At 40.0% G+C, this 20758-nt stretch overlaps 2 protein-coding genes across 5 annotated transcripts in view; both read left to right on the top strand.

The window, feature by feature from the left end:
• Positions 1–6845: 6845 nt before the first annotated feature.
• On the top strand, positions 6846–14117 carry ndufb8.L (NADH:ubiquinone oxidoreductase subunit B8 L homeolog). 2 transcript variants are annotated; one of them, XM_018224205.2, is made up of 5 exons: positions 6846–7004; positions 9115–9241; positions 12503–12602; positions 13113–13268; positions 13953–14117. In XM_018224205.2, the coding sequence occupies exons 1-5, from the start codon at positions 6884–6886 to the stop codon at positions 14046–14048; spliced, it is 600 nt and encodes a 199-aa protein (XP_018079694.1). In that variant the 5' UTR covers positions 6846–6883; the 3' UTR covers positions 14049–14117.
• A 6042-nt stretch (positions 14118–20159) lies between these two features.
• The window catches only part of sec31b.L (SEC31 homolog B, COPII coat complex component L homeolog), a 53749-nt gene continuing 53150 nt past the window's right edge, over positions 20160–20758 (top strand). The window contains exon 1 of one of the 3 annotated variants that reach the window (XM_041568543.1): positions 20160–20270. The gene's annotated coding sequence lies outside the window, so the exon portion shown is untranslated. Of the gene's footprint in view, positions 20271–20337; positions 20733–20758 lie in introns of those variants that run through there. The other 2 variants (XM_041568541.1, NM_001094132.1) reach the window with 2 other exon arrangements.

The raw sequence follows: 20758 nt of genomic DNA, 5'->3' as shown, positions 1-20758 counted from the left end.
AGTGTTCCCTTCAAGGTGTGCGCTCGTGTGTGTGCACACAAATTTTGAGACCAGTGCACACAAAGAATCGTTTGTGAAAGCACACCATTTTGTATTAATTCTGAACTAAGAGCACAGTTTTTAAAAACTGCCCACACAAGTTTAAAATGTCTAAACAAAATAATTTTGTGCACATAGCTGAGAAGGAATTAGAGGGAACATTGCATGTGACCTAGCAGATCCCTGCAGTGGCATAATTCAAAAGTATCTTTAGGGGTGCATGCAGACCCTCTTCACAACCCGCCTGCTCAGCTGTTGCCACTGACTCAATTGCAATGGGTGGCACAGTTAAACCAGCAGATGGGTCTGGTGAGGACTGTAATTTACATGGTAGTATGGTAGGGTGCTGTATGGCACCCATGTTCAGCTGCCCTGTCTGTTCAGGCTATGGGGCAAATTCACTAAGATGCGAAGTTGCGGCAGGCGCAACTTCGCCGCACTTCGCCAGGCGTAGTTTCGCCAAGGCTCCGCAAATTCACTAAAATCCGAAGTTGCGCACAGGGGTAGCGTAAGGTTGCGAAGTTGCGCTAGCGTTGATTCGCTATATAAAGCGAAGTTACGCTAGCGAAGGCTAATTTGCATACGGCGCGAAATTCAAATTTCAATGGAGGAACACGTATTTGCACTACAAATGCCTAGAAAACCTTCAAATCAGCAAATATAAATTTTATTTTGCCCTACACATGTGCCCACTGTCTAGGTAAGTTGCCATGAGTCAGGAAATGTAGGGGGGAGGAAGGGGAGCCCCAAAAATTTTTCGATCTTTTTCAGCCTATCAGCCATCATGTAGAAAACACGCCAGCGTTTTTTGGGACTTAGAAAAAAAATAGACTTTTTTTTAAATAATCCCTATCTACTCTATTGCGCTTCGCCAGGTCTGAGGTGGCGAAGGAAGTCTAGTGTAAAAGGTAACGTTCAGTACACTGTGCAAGTTAGTGAATTTGCGTAGTTTCGTCGCTAGCGAAAATTCGCCTGGCGTAAGGTTGCGAAGTAACACTAGCGAAACTACGCCAGTGTTCGTTAGTGAATTTGCGCAGTAGCGAAAATGCCAAACGCTAGCGAATTAACGCTAGCATTCGGCGCTTCGCGGCTTAGTGAATTTGCCCCTATATGTCCACTCCTATTAGCAGCCACTGCATAAAAGCATTGGAATAGATATGTGACAAATGTAAAAAACATATATGGCCAAGCAAATGAAAAACCCATGATACATGGATATTAATAAACAGCTTAACATATAAAACAGACCTTCAATACAAAACATCTTCCCATGTATTCAGTAGATTTAAATTGTGTGTCATCTTAAATTAATACTTTTAATTTTTGATGTTGCTAGTCCCTGAAGTTCTACCACCAGTATATTCTCCCAAGAAAAAAGAGATCCATGCCCTATTTTCCTTAGACTATCTCTAACTGTGGCTCTTAAATTCTCTAGGGTTTCACCCTTGTTTCTATCACAAATTCTAGCCCTTTTTAATGCAATTTCTACCTGCTTACAAAGGCAAACTTGGGTGCCTTGCCAATGATGTCAGGAGAGAGTTACTGGGGCAGATCAATCTCAAATTTAACTTTCGTCCATGGTTTAGTATTTTTGCAACATGAATTTCAGTTTCCGATATATATATATATAGGTATGGGATCTGTTATCCGGAAACCAGTTATCCAGAAAGCTTCAAATTATGGAAAGGTTGTCTCTCATTCAAAACATTTTATCCAAATAATCCAAATTTTTAAAAATGATTTCCTTTTCTCTGTAATAAAACAGTACCTTGTACTTGATCCCAATTAAAATATAATGAATTCTTATTGGGAGCAAAACCAGCCTATTGGGTTTAAAAGATTTTCTAGTAGATTTAAGGTATGAAGATCCAAATTACAGAAATATCTCTTATCCAGAATACCCCATGTCCCGAGCATTCTGGATAACAGGTCCCATACCTATATATTTATATGTGTAATCAGGAACTATTGATTTGCATTGTTTATGTTCAGATTATAGATAAACACACTATTTCTACAATAGCGGTTTTCATATTTGCATTAGAGAACTTATGAATAAATATTAATATATTTATGTTTTATCACATAATGAACATATATATATATTTTTTTGTTAAACAATATTATATATATCTATCTTTTCAAATGTGCATTGATTTCATCCTAGCAATCAGTACTATCACTCAACTTGAAGATGTTATAATGATCATTTATTTTGCAGACACCAGTGTATAATAGAATCTTGGATCAATACTAAATACGGATCTAATGGTTCATTCTGTATGTAAATTGACTTTCCTGTATTGATATCAATGTTAAGGTTAATACATGGGACCAATTTTGCCACTCTCTTTTCTGGCAGAGATTATCAAAGCAGGAGGAGAATATAAAGGTAATCTGTTTCCAATGTTATTATTCAAATACAGGCTATATTTTATTCTAAACAAGATCAATATTGAGATTATCCAATTTTCAAGCATACCTTATTGTATAAACTCTGTTGTACTTAAGGTAACTTCATATCAGTTATTCATAAAAGCAATAACATTTAATGTTTTCATAATGATCCCCATAACTTTTTCTGTTCGAGCCAAAAGCTATTATAGATCATGTTTCATTAAATTCCATTCCGTGTTTATTGGTGTTTTAATAGAGCTATTAATTCTTTGTATATTAAGTTAATGAAAATAGTTATGCCTGACATAAATTTACTGATATTTCCTTTTCTCTTAGTCATTTTACCTCTTTACAGATTTCATCTCATGTTTTCTCTAAAGACAAAACATTGCAATTTCTGGAAAATTTAGTTTGCTGGCAATATAAATGTTGTTTTCTTAACAGGAAATGGGGCAAATGCTTCAGTGTTATTATGTATATAATATCCCCAGACAATATATTTAGATTAAATACAAGTTTAAAGTTCCCACTGGGCCCTTTGGCCTTTCTGAGATGCAGAGCAATAACCCTTTTCTAAATTTTTCAGGTTCTTCTTGTGTTTTTTTATTTATTTCCACCCAGCTGTGACACAGGTAGGAAAGTTTGGGAGTCTGTGATGGGGTCAGGAAAAAGACAGAAGCCAAAATAATTGCCATAGATACGCAGGAAGCTTGCACTTTGATGCAAATCTGGTTGGCATAATTTATAGCCTGCAGTTTGACAGTGACATGTGCAAATTTTTGTTAAATGTGAAACTGCTGTGAAGATTGATGCAGGCTGCTGTGGCAATCCTATACTGCCTGGTTCAGAAGTGTTGATAGCTCCAGGGTTCTTGCGTCAATAGGTGCAGCAGCAAGAATTTGGAACAGGGGAAGGAATGACTGAGTAGTGCTGAGTGCAAGTGGAATATGCGGGTATAGATGCAAGTTCATTTAGATAATTCGATTTTTCATGGAAATTAACACAAATTAATGTTGTGCAAACAATCCATTTTCCTTCTCCTTTAATTTCTTCTCTCTCTTCTGTTTCCTCCACAGTTCCACTGCACTCTGCTATTCTTTCCATCTTCCATTTTCTGGTCCTCTCTTCACTTTGCTGTCCCCTTCTTCTGAACTCCTTCTATTTCTGTTTGTATATATTTTATCCATTCTGTTCTTCACCATTTTGTTTCTCCCCATTTCCTGCTCTTCTGTCCTTTCAATTATTCTCCTGATTTGCTTCCCCAGTTTTTCACACTAAGGGGCAGATTTACATAGGGTCTTATATCGAAGTTAAATCCTTCGACTTTGAATATCGAAGTCAAAGGATTTACCGCAATTCGTTCGATCGAACGATTAAATCCTTCGAAACGTTCGATTCGAAGGATTTTAATCCATCGATCGAACGATTTTTCTTCGAACAAAAAAAGCTTACAAAGCCTATGGTGAAGGTTGCAATCTCTGTAATCCATCCCATAAAGGCACTTCTGAGAAAGAGTTAGGCTCACTAATACAGCACTCTGTAGGCATCACAAGCCGACCACACTCAACTTGTGCCTTATTTGATTAATCAAGACCAGAGTGAAGAGGAGGAGGTTGCAATCTTATGGTTAACCACCAGATGGCTTACTTAGTCTGTACTACCCACATATCACCTGCCCATACAGCAATGTTCCCAATTCTTTCTCAGCTAGGTGCACAAAAAAATTATTTTGTGTGCACATTTTAAACTTGTTTGCGCAGTTTTTAAAAATTCTGTGCTCAGGTCATAATTAATACAAAAGTTTGTGTTATGTGTGTGCATGCACGAGTGCACACCTTAGAGGGAACATTGCCAGAGGGCAAAAGCAACCCTTTCTGTGATGTAGAGACATCAGATGGTGTCACTATTGTGTTTTTTTTTGCCATAAAATTTATTTGTAGACAAGTTTATATATTGCTCTTCATTTTGGGCAGGGATTGCAGGGAGAGGGCTCAGATCATTGGCATTAACTTTCATGCCAGGGCAACAGCAGGTTTAACTTTCCTCAAATACATGTATATTTATTTAGTGTCTCTATTTCTTTCTCTATTGATTCCAGGGGATGGCTAAGGTTGCTTTACTGCGTACACGTTAAATGAGAATGTATAGGTGGATTTTCATTAAGACCCCCCAAACCTGACTGACCTCCACGCAGAAAACGTTCACATTACTGAAGGTTCTGACTCAGAGGCACTGAGACTGGTACTTGAGTTCCCAAAATCAGCCTGCTTGATTTAAAATATATCCTCTTCCTTAACATAGATGTTTCTTTGAACAATAAATCATTGGCCGAGATATGGGATTGATTACTGCTGTACTGTCACTTCGCGGGAGCCGGGAACACACTGGGGGTCATTTATCAGCACTTGGCAAATTTGCCCATGGGCAGTTACTCATGGCAACCAATCAGATCACTGCATACATTGTTCTACTTTCAGCTGGCTTTAAAATGCTAATCACTGATTGGTTGCTATAGGTAACTAATTGATGCACATAGTGTGACAATAAAAAAGGCAAGCCCCCCACCTGCAATAAATATTGGTGTTGTGTGACTTCTTCAAAACTTCGAATTGCATGCTATAGGTAACTGACCTTTAATGGCTTTAATTCACAGTGAATTTCGCTAAGGCTGAGCTCTTTCACTAGCAGTTTGTCCTCTTTGCCTTTTAGTAAATTGGCAATGTCCCTACGAATTGTGGCTTTGGCGAATTTTCACTAGCGAAGCCCACTTCACCCTTTAGTAAATCTGCCCCATTGACTGAAGGAGATGCGGCTAGGCTAACCGTGTGTTTGTAGTAGACATCAATCAAGTTTAGAGATCCAGACACTTTTTTTTCCTTGCCTTTCATTTGCGTTTCATTTGCTAAATTGTCAGATTATTGGTTTGTTTTATACAATCAGCTGCAAAAAGACTTTTCAAATAAAATGACAGGCATGGCGCATACCTCCCAAATGTCCCGTCTTGAGCGGGACAGTCCCGATTTTGACAGCTCAACCCACAGTCCCGGATTTGTAGTCCTGCGTTTCTCTTTGATCTGCTGCACCGAACAGCCAGAAAAAGATACAAAGTTTTTAACTTAATTGTCTCTTGGCAGAAAGGCCAGAAATGATACTTAAGATACTTTTGTAATAGTTTTAGAGAAGATAAGAACTTAAAGTGCAACTCACCTTCATTAGCAAAACTTTAATAACCATACCTCCCAACTGTCCCTTTTTCGGAGGGACAGTCCCTCTTTTGACAGCTCAACCCACAGTCCCTCATTTGTACTGGAAAGTCCCTCTTTTCTCTGCACTGAACAGCCAAAAAAAGAAACAAAGTTTCTCACTTAAAGGAAAACTATACCCCCAAAATGAACACTTAAGCAACAGGTAGTTCATATCATATTAAGTGGCATATTAAAGAATCTTACCAAACTGGAATATATATTTAAGTAAATATTGCCCTTTTACATCTCTTGCCTTGAGCCACCATTTCGTGATGGTCTCTGTGCTGCCTCAGAGATCACCTGACCAGAAATACTTCAACTCTAACTGTAACAGGAAGAAGTGTGGAAGCAAAAGACACAACTCTGTCTGTTAATTGGCTCATGTGACCTAACAAGTATGGTTTGTTGGTTTGTTTGAGATTACAGTGAATCCTACGATCCCAGGGGCGGCCCTTATTTTTTAAAATGGCAATTTTCTATTTATGATTACCCAATGGCACATACTACTAGAAAAGTATATTATTATGAAAATGGTTTATTTACATGAAGCAGGGTTTTACATATGAGCTGTTTTATGCAATATCTTTTTATAGAGACCTACATTGTTTAGGGGGTATAGTTTTCCTTTAATTGGCTTTTAGCAGAGAGCCCAGACTAGTTAACAGGTGCAAATAAGATAATTTGTAACAATTTTGAGACACAAAAACACAGTTTAGATAAGGAGAAATATTTTCAAACTTTCATAACCTGCCAAATTTTGTAAAACAAACATGGTAATTAGGGGGTGTGACCACAGAAAGGGGTGTGGTCAAAAATTGCTGCGCTACATGCGGAAAAAAAATTGTGTCCCTCTTTTTACTTCCAAAATGTTGGGAGGTATTTAATAACATTAAAAAAAACAGAAATGTGTTAAAAATTTCATAACCTGTCAAATTTTGGTGGTGTGGCCACAAAAACTTGGCGTGTTGGGACGTATGATGACATACGTCCATATATCCTGTCACTGACACAAATATACTGCGAAATAATTACTCCTTTACATTCTCTGCGTCCAAAATATCACAGCACACCTTCTTCGCTCTCCATTGACTAGCTTTGGCTCCACTTATCGTCACATTGCTATGGTTGCGCTTTCTGCTTGAGATTGGTCTTCACAGGGCACTGTACAAGCGCCTGCGCAGTCGAGAGCTGTACAGCGGGGAATGATGGCGGCTCTCAGTGCCCGCTGGGTGAGAGGTCTGACCCGCAGATCCGCCTTTGGAGTGTGTTTCGGCAGCAGGGATCGCGCTGCTTTTCTGCTGCAGAGATCGGCAGTGAGAGCAGGTTGGTGGTCTGTGTAACAGTGACAGACATGGGAAGCATTTTGATATATAGCAGTGCTGATAGTCACCTTCACATACCCGGATGACTTTAGAGAGCGGACCCGGTGATCCACTAGTAATGTGTTAGGGGACATATACTCACCTCACCTGTCAGACACTTCACATGTGGTATTATATATAACGCAGCAGAGATCATTTTAAGGAGTTTTTTAAAAAACAAACAGTCTGTACTTTTCAATATAGTTATATGCTTTGCTGTTTGAGGTCCTGCACTAGTTTCAGTCTGTAATAAGTTTGCGTATTCCCCTATCGGCTTGGGTTTCCTCCATAACTTCAACAACATTGATATTGATATAATTGGCTTTAGTTTGTGAATGTGATGGGGACCAGGTCAGGGTTAAGATTCAAAATAGGCCCTGGCAGTGTAAATGTAAATACAAGATACTGTCACCCTTCATTGAAACCCGTTGCTTGTTTGCTTCAGAAACCTACTTCTAGTTTTGTTTAAACAAGTTACCATGTAGCCATGGGTGGAACCATTTACAATGAACATGTTTACATAGTGTGTAACAAGCTCTGTAGAATATAGGGGCCCATTTACTAAGGGTCGAAGTGAATTTTCGAATTCAGAAACTTCGAAACAATTTTTGGGTACTTCGACCATCGAATAGGCAAAAATTCGATTTGAATTGAAAATACTTCACAAATTTGACCATTCGAAAATCGAAGTACTGTCTCTTTAGAAAACGTCGCATTCGACACTTCGCCACCTTAAACTTGCCAAATTGCTGTTTAGCCTATGGGGGACCGCCTATAAAGTTTCTGAGTGTTTGGCTAAGTTTTGAGCAGTCAAAGTATTTTTTTGTAAAATCGTTCGATCGAACAATCGAAAACGCCCGTTTTTGATTGAAAAAATACTTTGACTATCGAAGTATCGAATTCGATGGTCGAAATTCGACCCTTAGTAAATGTGCCCCATAGTCTTACTTTTAAAATATTTTCACTTTAAGCCGGTACTGGTCCTTTAATTGTGTATTATTATACAATTGTGTGTCACTATATTATTATACAATTTCTGTGCTAAGAACAGAAATTCACATCTATAATTGCATTTATATGTGCATGGTGGCGCCACTTGGGACAAAAAGAGGGGGAAGATGAAGCCATTTGTGCAGATGGACACCATTGAATATCCAGATTATACAGGGTTCTGACTAAATGGTTTTGCAGGCTTGCATTTTGTTAATACACTTACAATGTGTATTGTTGTAAACCTTATGCACCTTTTTTGGGTGTTCGTTATTAGAAGAACTGGATATATTCACACACATCTCTTTTTTTTTTCAATTGTGTTTATTAGCATTTTCAAATAAACAGCATGAGCAAAAATTTACATATTAAATCTCGACCAGTTAACAGAATAAAGGAAAAGATATTAACATGTCCGTCTAGTGAAAATAAACATCAAATGATGTTTTTGAACAAAAATACTTCATAATATATATTAATAGAAAATAGAAATAAAAATAAAGTAAGAATAAAAACATCCTCTCCATCAATCCAATAAAACAAATAAGTATAGCCTAAGTGGTAAAGATTAACACATAACCCATTAGTTATTAAAACTATCATGAGTATGAAAAGGAGAATTTCTGTCAGAACTGTACACAAACTTTTCAATAATAGCCTTATGCTCAGATTCCAAGAAGTTAAAGTAGGGAGACCAAAGTTTCCAAATTTTTTTCCTAAAATCCATGTTACCATATCTAAAACGTATTGCTTCATCCAAGCAGAGAGACCTAAGATAAGACAAGAGGACTTTCAAGTCCGGGGAGTATTCCTGAATCCAAAACAAAAAAATTGATTTACAGCCATGAATATAAAATAGTTTTATTTATTCCAATGTTAAACTTTTGAAGAAAACTAGCAGAAGGAGTCGCCAGAGAATCAAGTAATGCCAATTCAAACACATATCTCTTGTGATTTTGTTTATGCTGAAAATGGAACAAAACACATGTTCAGTAGAATACATTAAACTCACATGGACATATATTGGTGTAAGTTTTGTATACTAACTTGGGGTTTAGCACTTTTTTTATTTTATTTTGCAGCATCTGGTGTTTCAAAGAATGACTTGCCAGGACCATATCCAAATACTCCAGAGGAAAGAGCAGCTGCAGCTAAGAAATACAACATGAGGGTGGAAGACTATGAGCCTTACCCAGATGATGGAATGGGGTTAGTCATTTCTGAGAAGACCATGGGAGTAACTAAGATATAATTAATCCTTATTGGAAGCAGAACCCGCCTATTGGGTTTATTTAATGTTTACATGATTTTCTTGTAGTCTATAGTGTGAAGATCCAAATTCCAGAAAGACCCGTTATCCAGAAAGCCCCAGTACCGAGCATTCTGGATAATAGGTCCCATACCTGTACCAGACCAGAGAGGAGGGGACGAAATCAAAAAATTACTCTACTTAGAAACTAAATGGATATTGAATCTGGTTACTAGATTCCCCAATGGACTCAATAACGAGTATGATGTGATTTGTCAATTTTGACTTTTTCGTTTTAAAGATCCTAATCCCGGTAGGCATAGGATATTGATCATTACAGTTTACAGAGTATTTAGATCTATTAATCCTATTCATCAGCTTTTTGATCATAATGACTCATGCCATAAAATATATTCTCTTACTTTGTATTGTTTAACTTTATAAACATTTGTATATTACTTGGTATTTTTGTAATATTTTTGGATTTATATCTAGTATAGGTCAATCTAAAAACAACTGGACTTGCTGAGTAATCAATGATGACGTTTCACTACTCATCCGAGCAGCTTCTTCAGTTCAACTGACTGGTGTGGGAAGTTCTCGGGATATAAACTCTTCCACTAATCCATTTACAATGGCACATTGTAACTCTTCAAAGAGGTGACGTCTGAAGAAACTCACAGAGGTGTCGATTCTGTGTAGTTGTGATAGGATTATCCAATGTGTCATCCAACTCCTAGATACAGGTGTTACTTGTGAGAGTTGCATGAATGGATGTGTGAAGTGTTCTGAATCCGCCGGGGTACAGATGTTAGAACAGCATTGTATGTAGCAGACAGGTCGTGTCGAAGGCCCCCACCTCTGTTCAGAGATGGTCTCTCCACCTTGACATGAATCGCCTCTTTCACGCCTCGTTCACGCCTCGTTCAAACCAGCGGTCTTCTTTATCCAAGATTTGGACCTTGCTGTCTTCAAAGGAGTGTCCCTTGTCTTTTAAGTGTAGAAAGACAGCTGAGTTTTGCCCTGTAGAGTTCTCCCTCCTGTGCTGAGCCATTCGCTTGGAGAGCAGTTGTTTTGTCTCCCCGATGTATAGATCTGTGCACTCCTCGCTACACTGGACTCCATATATCACATTGCTTTGTTTTTCTTTTGGTGTTTGATCCTTTGGGTGTACCAGTTTTTGTCTCAGTGTGTTGCTAGGTTTGAAAAACACAGGGACATGGTGTTTGTTGAAAATCCTCCTGAGTTTCTCTGACACTCCAGCTACATATGGGATGACTATGTTTCGCCTACTATGTGTCTCCGGGCGGTTATTTCTATTGGTGTTCCTGTTGGGCTTGGTTGCTGCTGTTTTGACAAAGGCCCAGTCTGGGTAGCCACACGCTTTCAAAGCTCCTCTGAGATGTATATGGCTCTTTGTCTTTGGACTCTGTATCAGTTGCCACACATTCCGCCCGGTGGTGCAGGGTTCGAATGACACCCAGTTTGTGTTCCAGTGGATGGTGGGCATCAAACAACAGATATTGATCCGTATGAGTGGGTTTCCTGTATACTTCCGTCTTCAAGTTACCCCCCTCTTGGATACATATCAAACAGTCCAAAAAAGCAAGTTTGTTCTCATGGACATCTTCCCTCGTGAACTTGATGTTATTGTCCACTGAGTTAATGTGTTCTGTGAAGGCCGCCACTTCATTGGATCTGATTTTAACCCAAGTATCATCCACATACCTGAACCAGTGAGTCGGTGTAGTTCCCTGGAAAGTAAGTAAGGCCCTCCTTTCCACTTCCTCCATGTACAAGTTTGCTACAATGGGAGAGACTGGAGAACCCATTGCACAGCCATGTTTCTGTCTATAAAAAAGGTTCTTGTACTTGAAGTATGTGGTGTTAAGGCACAAATCTAGCAACAAACAAACTTGGTTGGGACTGAGCTTCGTTCTGCTGCTGAGGGTGTTATCATGTTGCAGTCGATTTCTTACTATACAATGCTGTTCTAACATCTGTACCCCGGCGGATTCAGAACACTTCACACATCCATTCATGCAACTCTCACAAGTAACACCTGTATCTAGGAGTTGCATGACACATTGGCTAATCCTATCACAACTACACAGAATCGACACCTCTGTGAGTTTCTTCAGATGTCACCTCTTTGAAGAGTTACAATGTGCCATTGTAAATGGATTAGTGGAAGAGTTTATATGCCGAGAACTTCCCACACCAGTCAGTTGAACTGAAGAAGCTGCTCGGATGAGTAGTGAAACGTCTTCATTGATTACTCAGCAAGTCCAGTTGTTTTTAGATTGACCTATACTAGATATACTATGACCTGGATGAATGAAAATCTTCATAGTCTTTTTGGATTTATGTTTTTAAATGATCACACCAACCCATGTCCCCTAAAGGTGTAGTCTGTGCTAAAATTATATTCTCAGGTTCTGTCTCAACAGTTTTAAAGTATAATAGATATAGCATCTACTAAAGTTTCCTTTTTTATCTAGTGATAGACACGTTCCAAATTCTAGTTTGGGTGTACCAACATGGTTTTACATTCAAAAGGTGCAGCAAGATGGCGTTGACTTCCATGTTTGTCTATCACTTTAACAACTACACCTTTGGAAAGTATCCTGTAGAGGTGTACTAAAATGGCACCTACCAAAAAGAGGCATGTACCTTTTTAATTTCCCCAAGAGACACACCTGAGATAGTTGGACATAGGGGTTGTTCTGATGTGGGGAATACAGGGATAGGATCATGTTTTTATTGATGAACTGTTGTGATGACACTTTTGTTTAAATATTGGTGTTTGAGCTCCACATACTCAGCCTATGACTAAGTGTTTGTAACACGAAACGCGTAAGGCAGAGGACACAATAAATCTTTTCTACTTGATGAAAAATTGCCTTTATTTGAGTGCCTGCTCCAGATTCTTTTACATCTGTGTTAAAACAAAATACATTTATTTGTTTTTTTTTTTTTTTTTTGAAAGTTCAAATAATGCACCTTTTGTGCACAAACCCAACTGAATGTAAACTAATAAAATATGCATAAAATATTATTACCAGTTTTAATAAAACCGTAAAATGTGAATGCATGCATTTTCTTATAAATACATTTTTAACCATTCTCATTTAAGAATAATGAAGATTGCTGTATGTCATACAATCAATTCTTCTTAATACTTTTACCTTTACTGAAAGGAACTTGTTTTCTTTTTATAGCTTTGGTGATTATCCAAAACTTCCTGAAAAATCTCAGCAAGAAAGGGACCCATGGTACTCTTGGGATCACCCTGACCTCAGGAGAAATTGGGGGGAACCGGTGAGTATGTATATAAAAAAAGTGATCCAGATAAGTGCATCAAACTTTGCAGCATCCCAAAGTAGGAAGAAAATTGACTAAACGATTTGTATCTGTATATTTGTTTCCCTGCACTCATGTAACTGCTATATAATGTACAAAGCGGTTTCACTGCTATATAAAGCAAAGCATGGGTTAACTTACACATAAGCACATGCAGCTGCTGAATAAATGTTATCAAAATTCTCCTACATGCACCGGTATCGAAGAGGCCCATCAACCTCTCTATGCTGGGGGGGGGTGGGACTTAAAAAATGTTGAATCTTAAGTCAAATGATTTTATAGTTAATTCACACACTGGTTTACTGATTATTGTACGGATTGTAAATTACAGAACTGTTCCAAACAAAAATCATGCATGTGTTTGCAGCTTAGGTGATGGGTCTGAATATATATCATATGCAAGATCTGAAGCAGCAGTTTTAAGATTTCAGTGTTCACCATACCTACATTTTTTGGTTTAATTTTTAGATTCAATGGGACTTTGACATGTATACCAGAAACCGGGTTGATACGTCGCCTACAGCTCTACCTTGGAATACTATGTGCAAATACCTCTTTGGATTTATTGGGTTTATGCTCTTCATGTTCTGGGTTGGAGAAAAGTATCCAGTGTATCCTCCTGTGGTATGATCAGTTACACTGGGATTTTTAAATTGCTAGTTTATAATATCTTCAGTAGTTAAAATAATCCAACCCTCATATGTAATATCTTTGGATCTTTGTTGGGAGCTGAAATCCAGAAAGTGCTAGCCAATTGTAAAACATCCCTAGTCAAAGGCAAAGTTATAATTATTTAAGTCTCAGTGGAGTAAAATTCCAACAGTGCTAACCAACAGCAACAAATCAACAGTTCAGTTACTATAATGAAAGGTACATTAAATAAGCATATTTTAAGTTTCCATAGTGGTTTATAATATATTTGAAACATTTCTGCTTTATCCGGGGATATGTATTTAAATGCCTACATACACATGCAAATTTACTCTTCCTGCTATTGTATTTAGCCAATGGCGTGTTCTTCATCTGTTAGCTTGTGAGGATCATTTATTGAGTAGAAGACTATAAAAAAATATAACTTAACGTAATGTTGCTTATTTGTTTTGGAATAAAAAAGTAAGAGTTTGCCATCTTGTCTAAACTAAAAACAAGCTAACCATTCCAACAGAGATTAGAACTAATGGTATGAACTTGAGATCTAGTTGTTTATCTGAATAAACACTTTGCATTTAGAAAGACCAATTCAAACCTTTAACCATTCTAATTTTGTGACTGCTGTTATATGTTTAACCTCTACATTTTTTTTTCTAGGCACCTAAGCAATATCCATACAACAATCTATACCTGGAAAGGGGCGGTGATCCTTCTAAAGACCCTGCAAAAGTTCAAAATTGTGAATTCAAATGATTTCATATTGTGATGGAATATGTACAGCTCTTACTAATTTACAATAAATATTTGCCCTTAAATATTTAATGTTTTCTCTTTTTCTGAATTTTTTTAAGGTATTTTCATTAAGGGGGAACTGTTATTTTTTATGAATACGTAACCAAACTCCAATGGAGCAGAAACAGCAGCGGTCAAAGCCCTGTCAGCACCACTGTTGCTAAATATTGAGCTAGATATATAGCCTGCAGATGCAGAAGACAAAATTATGTCACTATTGTGTCTTTTTCGCCACAGCATGTATTTTTGTTTAAGTTTATGTTTTGCCCTTCACTTTGTCATATTTTGGGCGGGGATTGCAGGGAGAGGGCACGGCTCATTGGCATTACCTTTTGTGCAAGGGCAACAGCAGGTTAAACTTTCCTCGAATACATATATATTTTATTTCTCTAATTCTTTCTGTATCAATTTCTTTTGATTGGCAGATCTTAAACTTCCTACATTGCCCTTGTATTTCCAGGGGATGGATACACATGTTAAATGAGTGTCAGGTGAGCGGATGAAGATGGAACTAAATAATCCTGGAGAATGTAAAGAATGATGAAAGATAAAGAATTTCATTTTTGAAAAGGGGGGCTGGTGGGTGCCATTGCTCATATGTGTGAATTTGATACTATACTGTGTTCCTATGCTAAGCCAACGTAAATGTAGTGGCCCACCACTTGGCTGTATGTAAATGAATGGCAGCACAATCCACCATCTTGACCTCCCTACACTGGGGCTTGGATGGACTGTCCCTATACTAAGCCACACCTGGCTAGAAATCCCTATAATATCCCTTCACTGAAGGCACAGCATAATACTGACACCTATGAGTGGTAGTCCCCATTACCCCAACACAATAATACAGCTCATTCCTTATTTATGTCCCAAGAAAATTGCCATTTTAGGTGCATCTAATATTCATATCATTTACAGAAGGTGGTACATTACCCCTTATAATACGTGTGGTATTCAAGAGTCCCCAGTATAAACCAGCTTCTAGCCTTGTGCCTTTATATGGTCACAAAAGCCCTCTGTGAAGTCTTAATATCCTTGTAAATTAAAATAGGGGGTACATTATCTCTTATACTAAATGAGTGATGGTCAGAGTTCCCTGTATAACTCAGCATGTAGCCTTGTGTCTTGATATAGTGCAAGAACCCCTCAGACACATCTAATGTCCTTATCATTGACATTTGGGGGTACATTATCCCATATAATAAATGAATGATACCCAGAGTTCCCTGCATAACTCAGCCGGTAGCCCTGTGTCTATATATTGTCACAAAAGCCCTCAGTGACATCTAATATTCTGATCATTTACAGTAGGGGTTACATTATTCCTAACAATGAATGAGTGATTGTCAGCATTCCCTGCATAACTCAGCCTGCATCTTTGTGCCTTATATGGTGACATCTAATATCTTAATCACTTTTTGGGGGTACACAATCCCTTATAATACATAAGTGATGCTCAGAGCAGCCTTGTGCCTTTATATAGTCACAGAACCCCTCCGTGACAGCTAATATCCTTATCATTTACGGTAGAGGGCACATAATCCATGATAATATCTTTGTGATACTCAGGGTCCACTGTATAACTTAGTCCACACTCTTGTGTCATTCATGTTCACAGAACCCATCAGTTACATCTAACATCCTTATCATTTAGGGGGTACAGTATCCCTTATAATCATTGAGTGATAGTCCCCTGTATAACTCAGCCTGTAGTTTTCTGCCTTTATATGGTCACAATAACCCCTCAGTGACTTCTAATAGCCTTACAATTAATACTAGGGGATACATTATCTCTGATAATGTATCCCCTAGTATTAATTGTAAGTGATACTCAGAGATAATGTATCACTCATACATTATCTCTGAGTGATACTCAGAGTTCCCTGTATAACTCAGCCTGCAGCCTTGTGCCTTTATATTGTCATAGAAACCTTCAGTGTCCTCTTCTAATATTCTTATACTTTACAGAAGGGGATATCAAATCCCTTATTTACACACATCCACACACCATGTTTGCAGTTCTGCTGTTAAATCAAAGCATGTAAAGCTTCACTTAGGAGAAAGAGAAAAAGTAAATTAACAACAAAACATGTGGGACCTCACAGGGGGGGGGGGGGCAACCATTTGAAGCACTAGCCTAGGGTGCCAAAATATTTTCAGCCTGTAAGAGACACTCTTTATATGAAGGTGTGTTCACCTGTGTATTCACCCCCCACACAATCCAATCCACACTTGTAGATTCCCAAAAAGCCCTATCCATTTACCTCTCAGAAACCTGTAGACTGGTAAACAGTAAAATCCAATCAGAAAAAGTTTCTAGTCCTACTCACTGGCTAGCGCACACCTGCGCTACTTGAGTAATACCGTGGTCATGGGCAATTAGGGGAGTAGCATCAATTGCCCCACCTTTTCATTTTCATACACTGGGATGTAAGTAAGAGTCTTACCCTCAGGCCAATGATGTGTTGCACCACAGTTCAGCCATTTCAGAATGGGAGCCAAGACCACCTTCCCCTCCACGCAATGCTTGCCCATGGACTCAATATGGAGGGAAATTTGAAGTTAACACAGGAACAGGATTATGTGCGGCTTCTAAAAAGAGAAAAAGGAATGTTGCTTATACAATATCTGGAGGGCTGGGGTTAGAAAAAGCAGGTTTAGGAAGCCTGAGGCTACAGCTGTTGAGGTGAAGTCAAAAGCTGGTGGCCACATGGTAGTCAACTGTAACATAAATTCTGCCTGCAGCCTGGCATAAACACTCCCCTGCAGCATTACATATTGTAAGCAGCAGTCCTGTCCTGCTTTATGGCAGCTGAGATTCTAGCTATCTGTATAAAAGAGCATTCTGTCCCAGAAGCTGCACAGATCCTGTCTGATCCCCATTGGAAGCAGCAGTCCTGCCCTGCTTTATGGCAGCTGAGATTTTAGCTATCTGTATAACAGAGCATTCTGTCCCAGTGGCTGCACAAATCCTATATGATCCCCATTGTAAGCAGCAGTCCTGCATTGCTTTATTGCAGCTGATATTCTCCTTTAAGGCAGGAAGCAAAGATACTGTAACGCTAATCTGGGCTATCCAGACCACAAGTAGTTAAGTGTCCAGCTAGTGATATGAGCATGGGCTACATTGCGACACTTCAGGATCGGGGCCTTCACTAAGTGGAAGTTTCCCATAAAGGTGTAGCGAAACTACAACTCTCAGGCTACTGTATAGCAAAAATAGGAATGATTGTACGCCAGGAGGTTCTTATGGTGAACAACAGAACAGTAGTTTATTTGTACAAGACAAATTACCTCAGGTTAACTCACATATGTTAAGGTATGGACAGATGAGTATCACATTGGCTAGAATAGGTTGGATGACACAGCTGAGGAATGTGACTCCATAAGGCATTGTAGTCAAGTAATAATCAGGAATCCCAGGCAGATGTACCATGAAGTGGTCCGGATCCCACCCAGTGTAGTGGTCAGAGAGAAGAAGTCTAGTCTGAAAACCTATCTACTGTGGTCCCTTCACTGAAGGCAATCAAGAAGCCTTTGGGAGCTACTTACTGCTACTGACCCTTGATGGAGCACAAAGCTGCTCTTGCTATATAATTTCTCTATCTCACTCTCTTAGAGAATCTATAACAGATATAACCTAATTCTAGCTAACCTAATTTACGGGGTTCCCTGGTCCCGACATAAGGTGGCCATACACGGGCCGATAAAAGCTGCCGACAGACCAAGTCGGCAGCTTATTGGCCCGTGTATGGGGGCCCCCGACGGGCTTCCCCGATCGAGATCTGGCCGAAAGTCGGCCAGATCTCGATCGGATGGGGTTAAAAATCCCGTCGGATCGCGGCCGCATCTGTTCGTTGATGCGGTCCCGCGATCCGACCGCCCGTTTGGCGAACGCTAGGATCCGATCGTTGGGCCCTAGGGCCCACGATCGGATCAGCCCGATATTGCCCACCTCAAGGTGGGCATATCGGAGGGAGATCCGCTCGTTTGGCGACATCGCCAAACGAGCGGATCTATCCGTGTATGGCCACCTTTAGTCACTAAAGGTTAGGAATGCATCGAATCGACTATTTTAGATTAGGCCGAACCCCCGAATCCTTTGCGAAAGATTCGGCCGAATACCGAACCGAATCCTAATTTGCATATGCAAATTAGGGGTGGGAAGGGAAAACATTTTTTACTTCCTTGTTTTGTTACAAAAAGTCACTCAATTTCCCTCCCCACCCCTAATTTGCATATGCAAATTAGGATTTGGATACAGTTCGGCCTGACAGAAGGATTCGTCCGAATCCTGTTGAAAAAGGCTGAATCCCGAACCGAATCCTGGGTTCCGTGCATCCCTACTAAAGGTACAGGTCCCTTTATGGCAATGGCTTTACTGGGCCCTGGTGTACCCAGGCTCAATGAGCACAACCAGTAGGTAAGGACACCAGCAGCCAAAGAGGAAGATCCACCCCTTTCCACACATTATATTGAAATAGATGTCTTCAGATACCAATATTACTCTAAAAAAGATATAACCCCTACACTGATATCTAGCCTGGATGCCAGATCCAATCAGAATTTATTATTTATTTACTTATAACTTACTAGTCCAGGCACTTAGCTCAGCTCCCAGCCACAAGTGCTCCCTTTTGGAATGCATTGTGGTTATTCTAATCAGTATTGTTGATTTTAAACTGATTAATAAACAAGATTTTTTTATACAGGTACTTATATGGTTAATTCAACAAAAGACACACCAAAAAAGGAAGAAAATTATATGTTTTTTTATATATATATATTGTTTTGTACATTGTATTCTTCTATAATTCCTATATTCCTGTTGCAATAAACCACCTTTCCATTTTACCGGAGTGCCGCCTTTCCATCCTTTTGCACCTACAATACGATTTATCTACTTTGAATAAAAGGTCCTATGTATCCCAGAAGGAAGGCATGTAATATAGATACACGCAGCGAACACTTTTAATGTGCGTGGCTGCTGTACCCCATGCTTACACCCGAACCCCCCAAGCCTCAGATTCTGCATTGAACCATGTGACCACATCATACTCTCACATACTCTTTATGTGCTTTAAACCCCTCACGTCAGTGGCGGAACTACCAGGGGAGCAGGGGGTGCGAGCGGGCCAGGGCCAGGGCGTCACGCACCACAGGGCCTGCCCCCCTCTAGTGACGCTACTGCCTCATGTTACTTGCAGGGGACAAGCATTGTATCCTCGAGTTTACGGAACGCATTTTAGGACAGTACCCTTAGAAAGTACCCTTTATTCCTGCGATGTCCTATGCCTTCTGAATGGCGCATCGGGTCCCTTTACCGTCACTCATCGTCCAAATCTGCAGTCACACCTCCGTCCTCTACCCGCCCTTCTCAGCCGTCAGTCATGCCAACTCCGCCCTCAGCCTGAGGGCCGAGTTAGAATGCGCTCTGTACGAGCTTCCCAACATACTATATTTCTAAGCCCCACCATCACCCAATGAATAGTTCCAATTCAATAACCAAAACTGTGAAGCTTCCTTGTCATAAAAGCTGTGTTGCTTCCGACTTAGGCAGGAAACGAAACCTTTAAAGGGGTTGTTCACCCCACGGTTGAGACACTTGCCTCAGGCAGCAGCGCCCCCCTGGTTGCCAGGGGTGGCAAAAATGGCGTTCCCGGTAACTAAGAGCCAAATTTCCCTTTTTCAACCCGGAAATTCGGCTCTTCTAGTGCAGAGAGTGCACTAGCAACGTGGACTGCCCCCTACACCCCATCGGGCGCAATGTGGACCGACCCCCTCCAGAGCAAAGTGGACCGCCTGACCCCCTCCGGCACTGAAAAGGTGAGTGCCATGGGGGAGGGGTGGTGGAGGCAAAGTGCTCAGGATCGCCCCTGGTTCACCCTCAAACACTTTTTCCAGTTTAGTTGGCTTCAGATTGTTCATCAGAAATAAATACTTTTTGCAATCACTAGTTCTATTTGCGATAATTAAAATCCTGGCAGTGACATAACTAATAAATCCCAGGCTCTGGTGCAGAATGTGCAAACATGCCCCTCCCCCGTCCCAGAGTCACGCCCTTTGTACACGCACACAAAATACATTGATTTCTTTTGCAGCTTCGGTGGGACCCGAGTTCGATGTTAATTAGGCCACTGCTGGGGTGCCTGCATTTATTTGCCCTACACAACACAGCTTTCTGTAAGCATTGTTTGTCACAGAAGTTAACTTCCGTTGAAGCGGCGTGGGGATTGAATGGGCTGGAAGGAAGTTGAAATTTCACCCATCCAATCCCTGTGTGACTCTACCAGAACTGAAACTTCTGCCTATCCTTGTCCTGCCTATACATTCTGATGCCACCTCTCTCAGGTTAAAAAGCTGTCATTTGACAGCAACTGCCTAGTTCATATGACACAATTCTGTCATGGAAAGCGGCAAGCTGAAAAGGAATGTGTAACTGCTATTAGGCACCAGTAGATGGCAGTAAGTAGTCACGTGACGCCACACTGGCAAGGCAGCTCAGGGCAGGGACGCAGCTAGGAGACACGTAGTAAACGCTTTCTGCTGTGTGTTTGCCACCCGGGCTGCCGTACAGAGCGAGTTCCAGGCATCTTCTTTACCAAACGCTGTAAGGTCCGACAGAGGAGAAGCAGGAAATCAGAGGTATTGTTGGGGGGAATTATAAGTGA

This window comes from Xenopus laevis, chromosome 7L (genome assembly GCF_017654675.1).
Source record: "Xenopus laevis strain J_2021 chromosome 7L, Xenopus_laevis_v10.1, whole genome shotgun sequence".
Lineage (NCBI taxonomy): Eukaryota > Metazoa > Chordata > Amphibia > Anura > Pipidae > Xenopus > Xenopus laevis.
The sequence above is the reverse complement of the archived record's forward strand: the minus strand, read 5'-3'. Positions and strand labels throughout refer to the sequence as shown.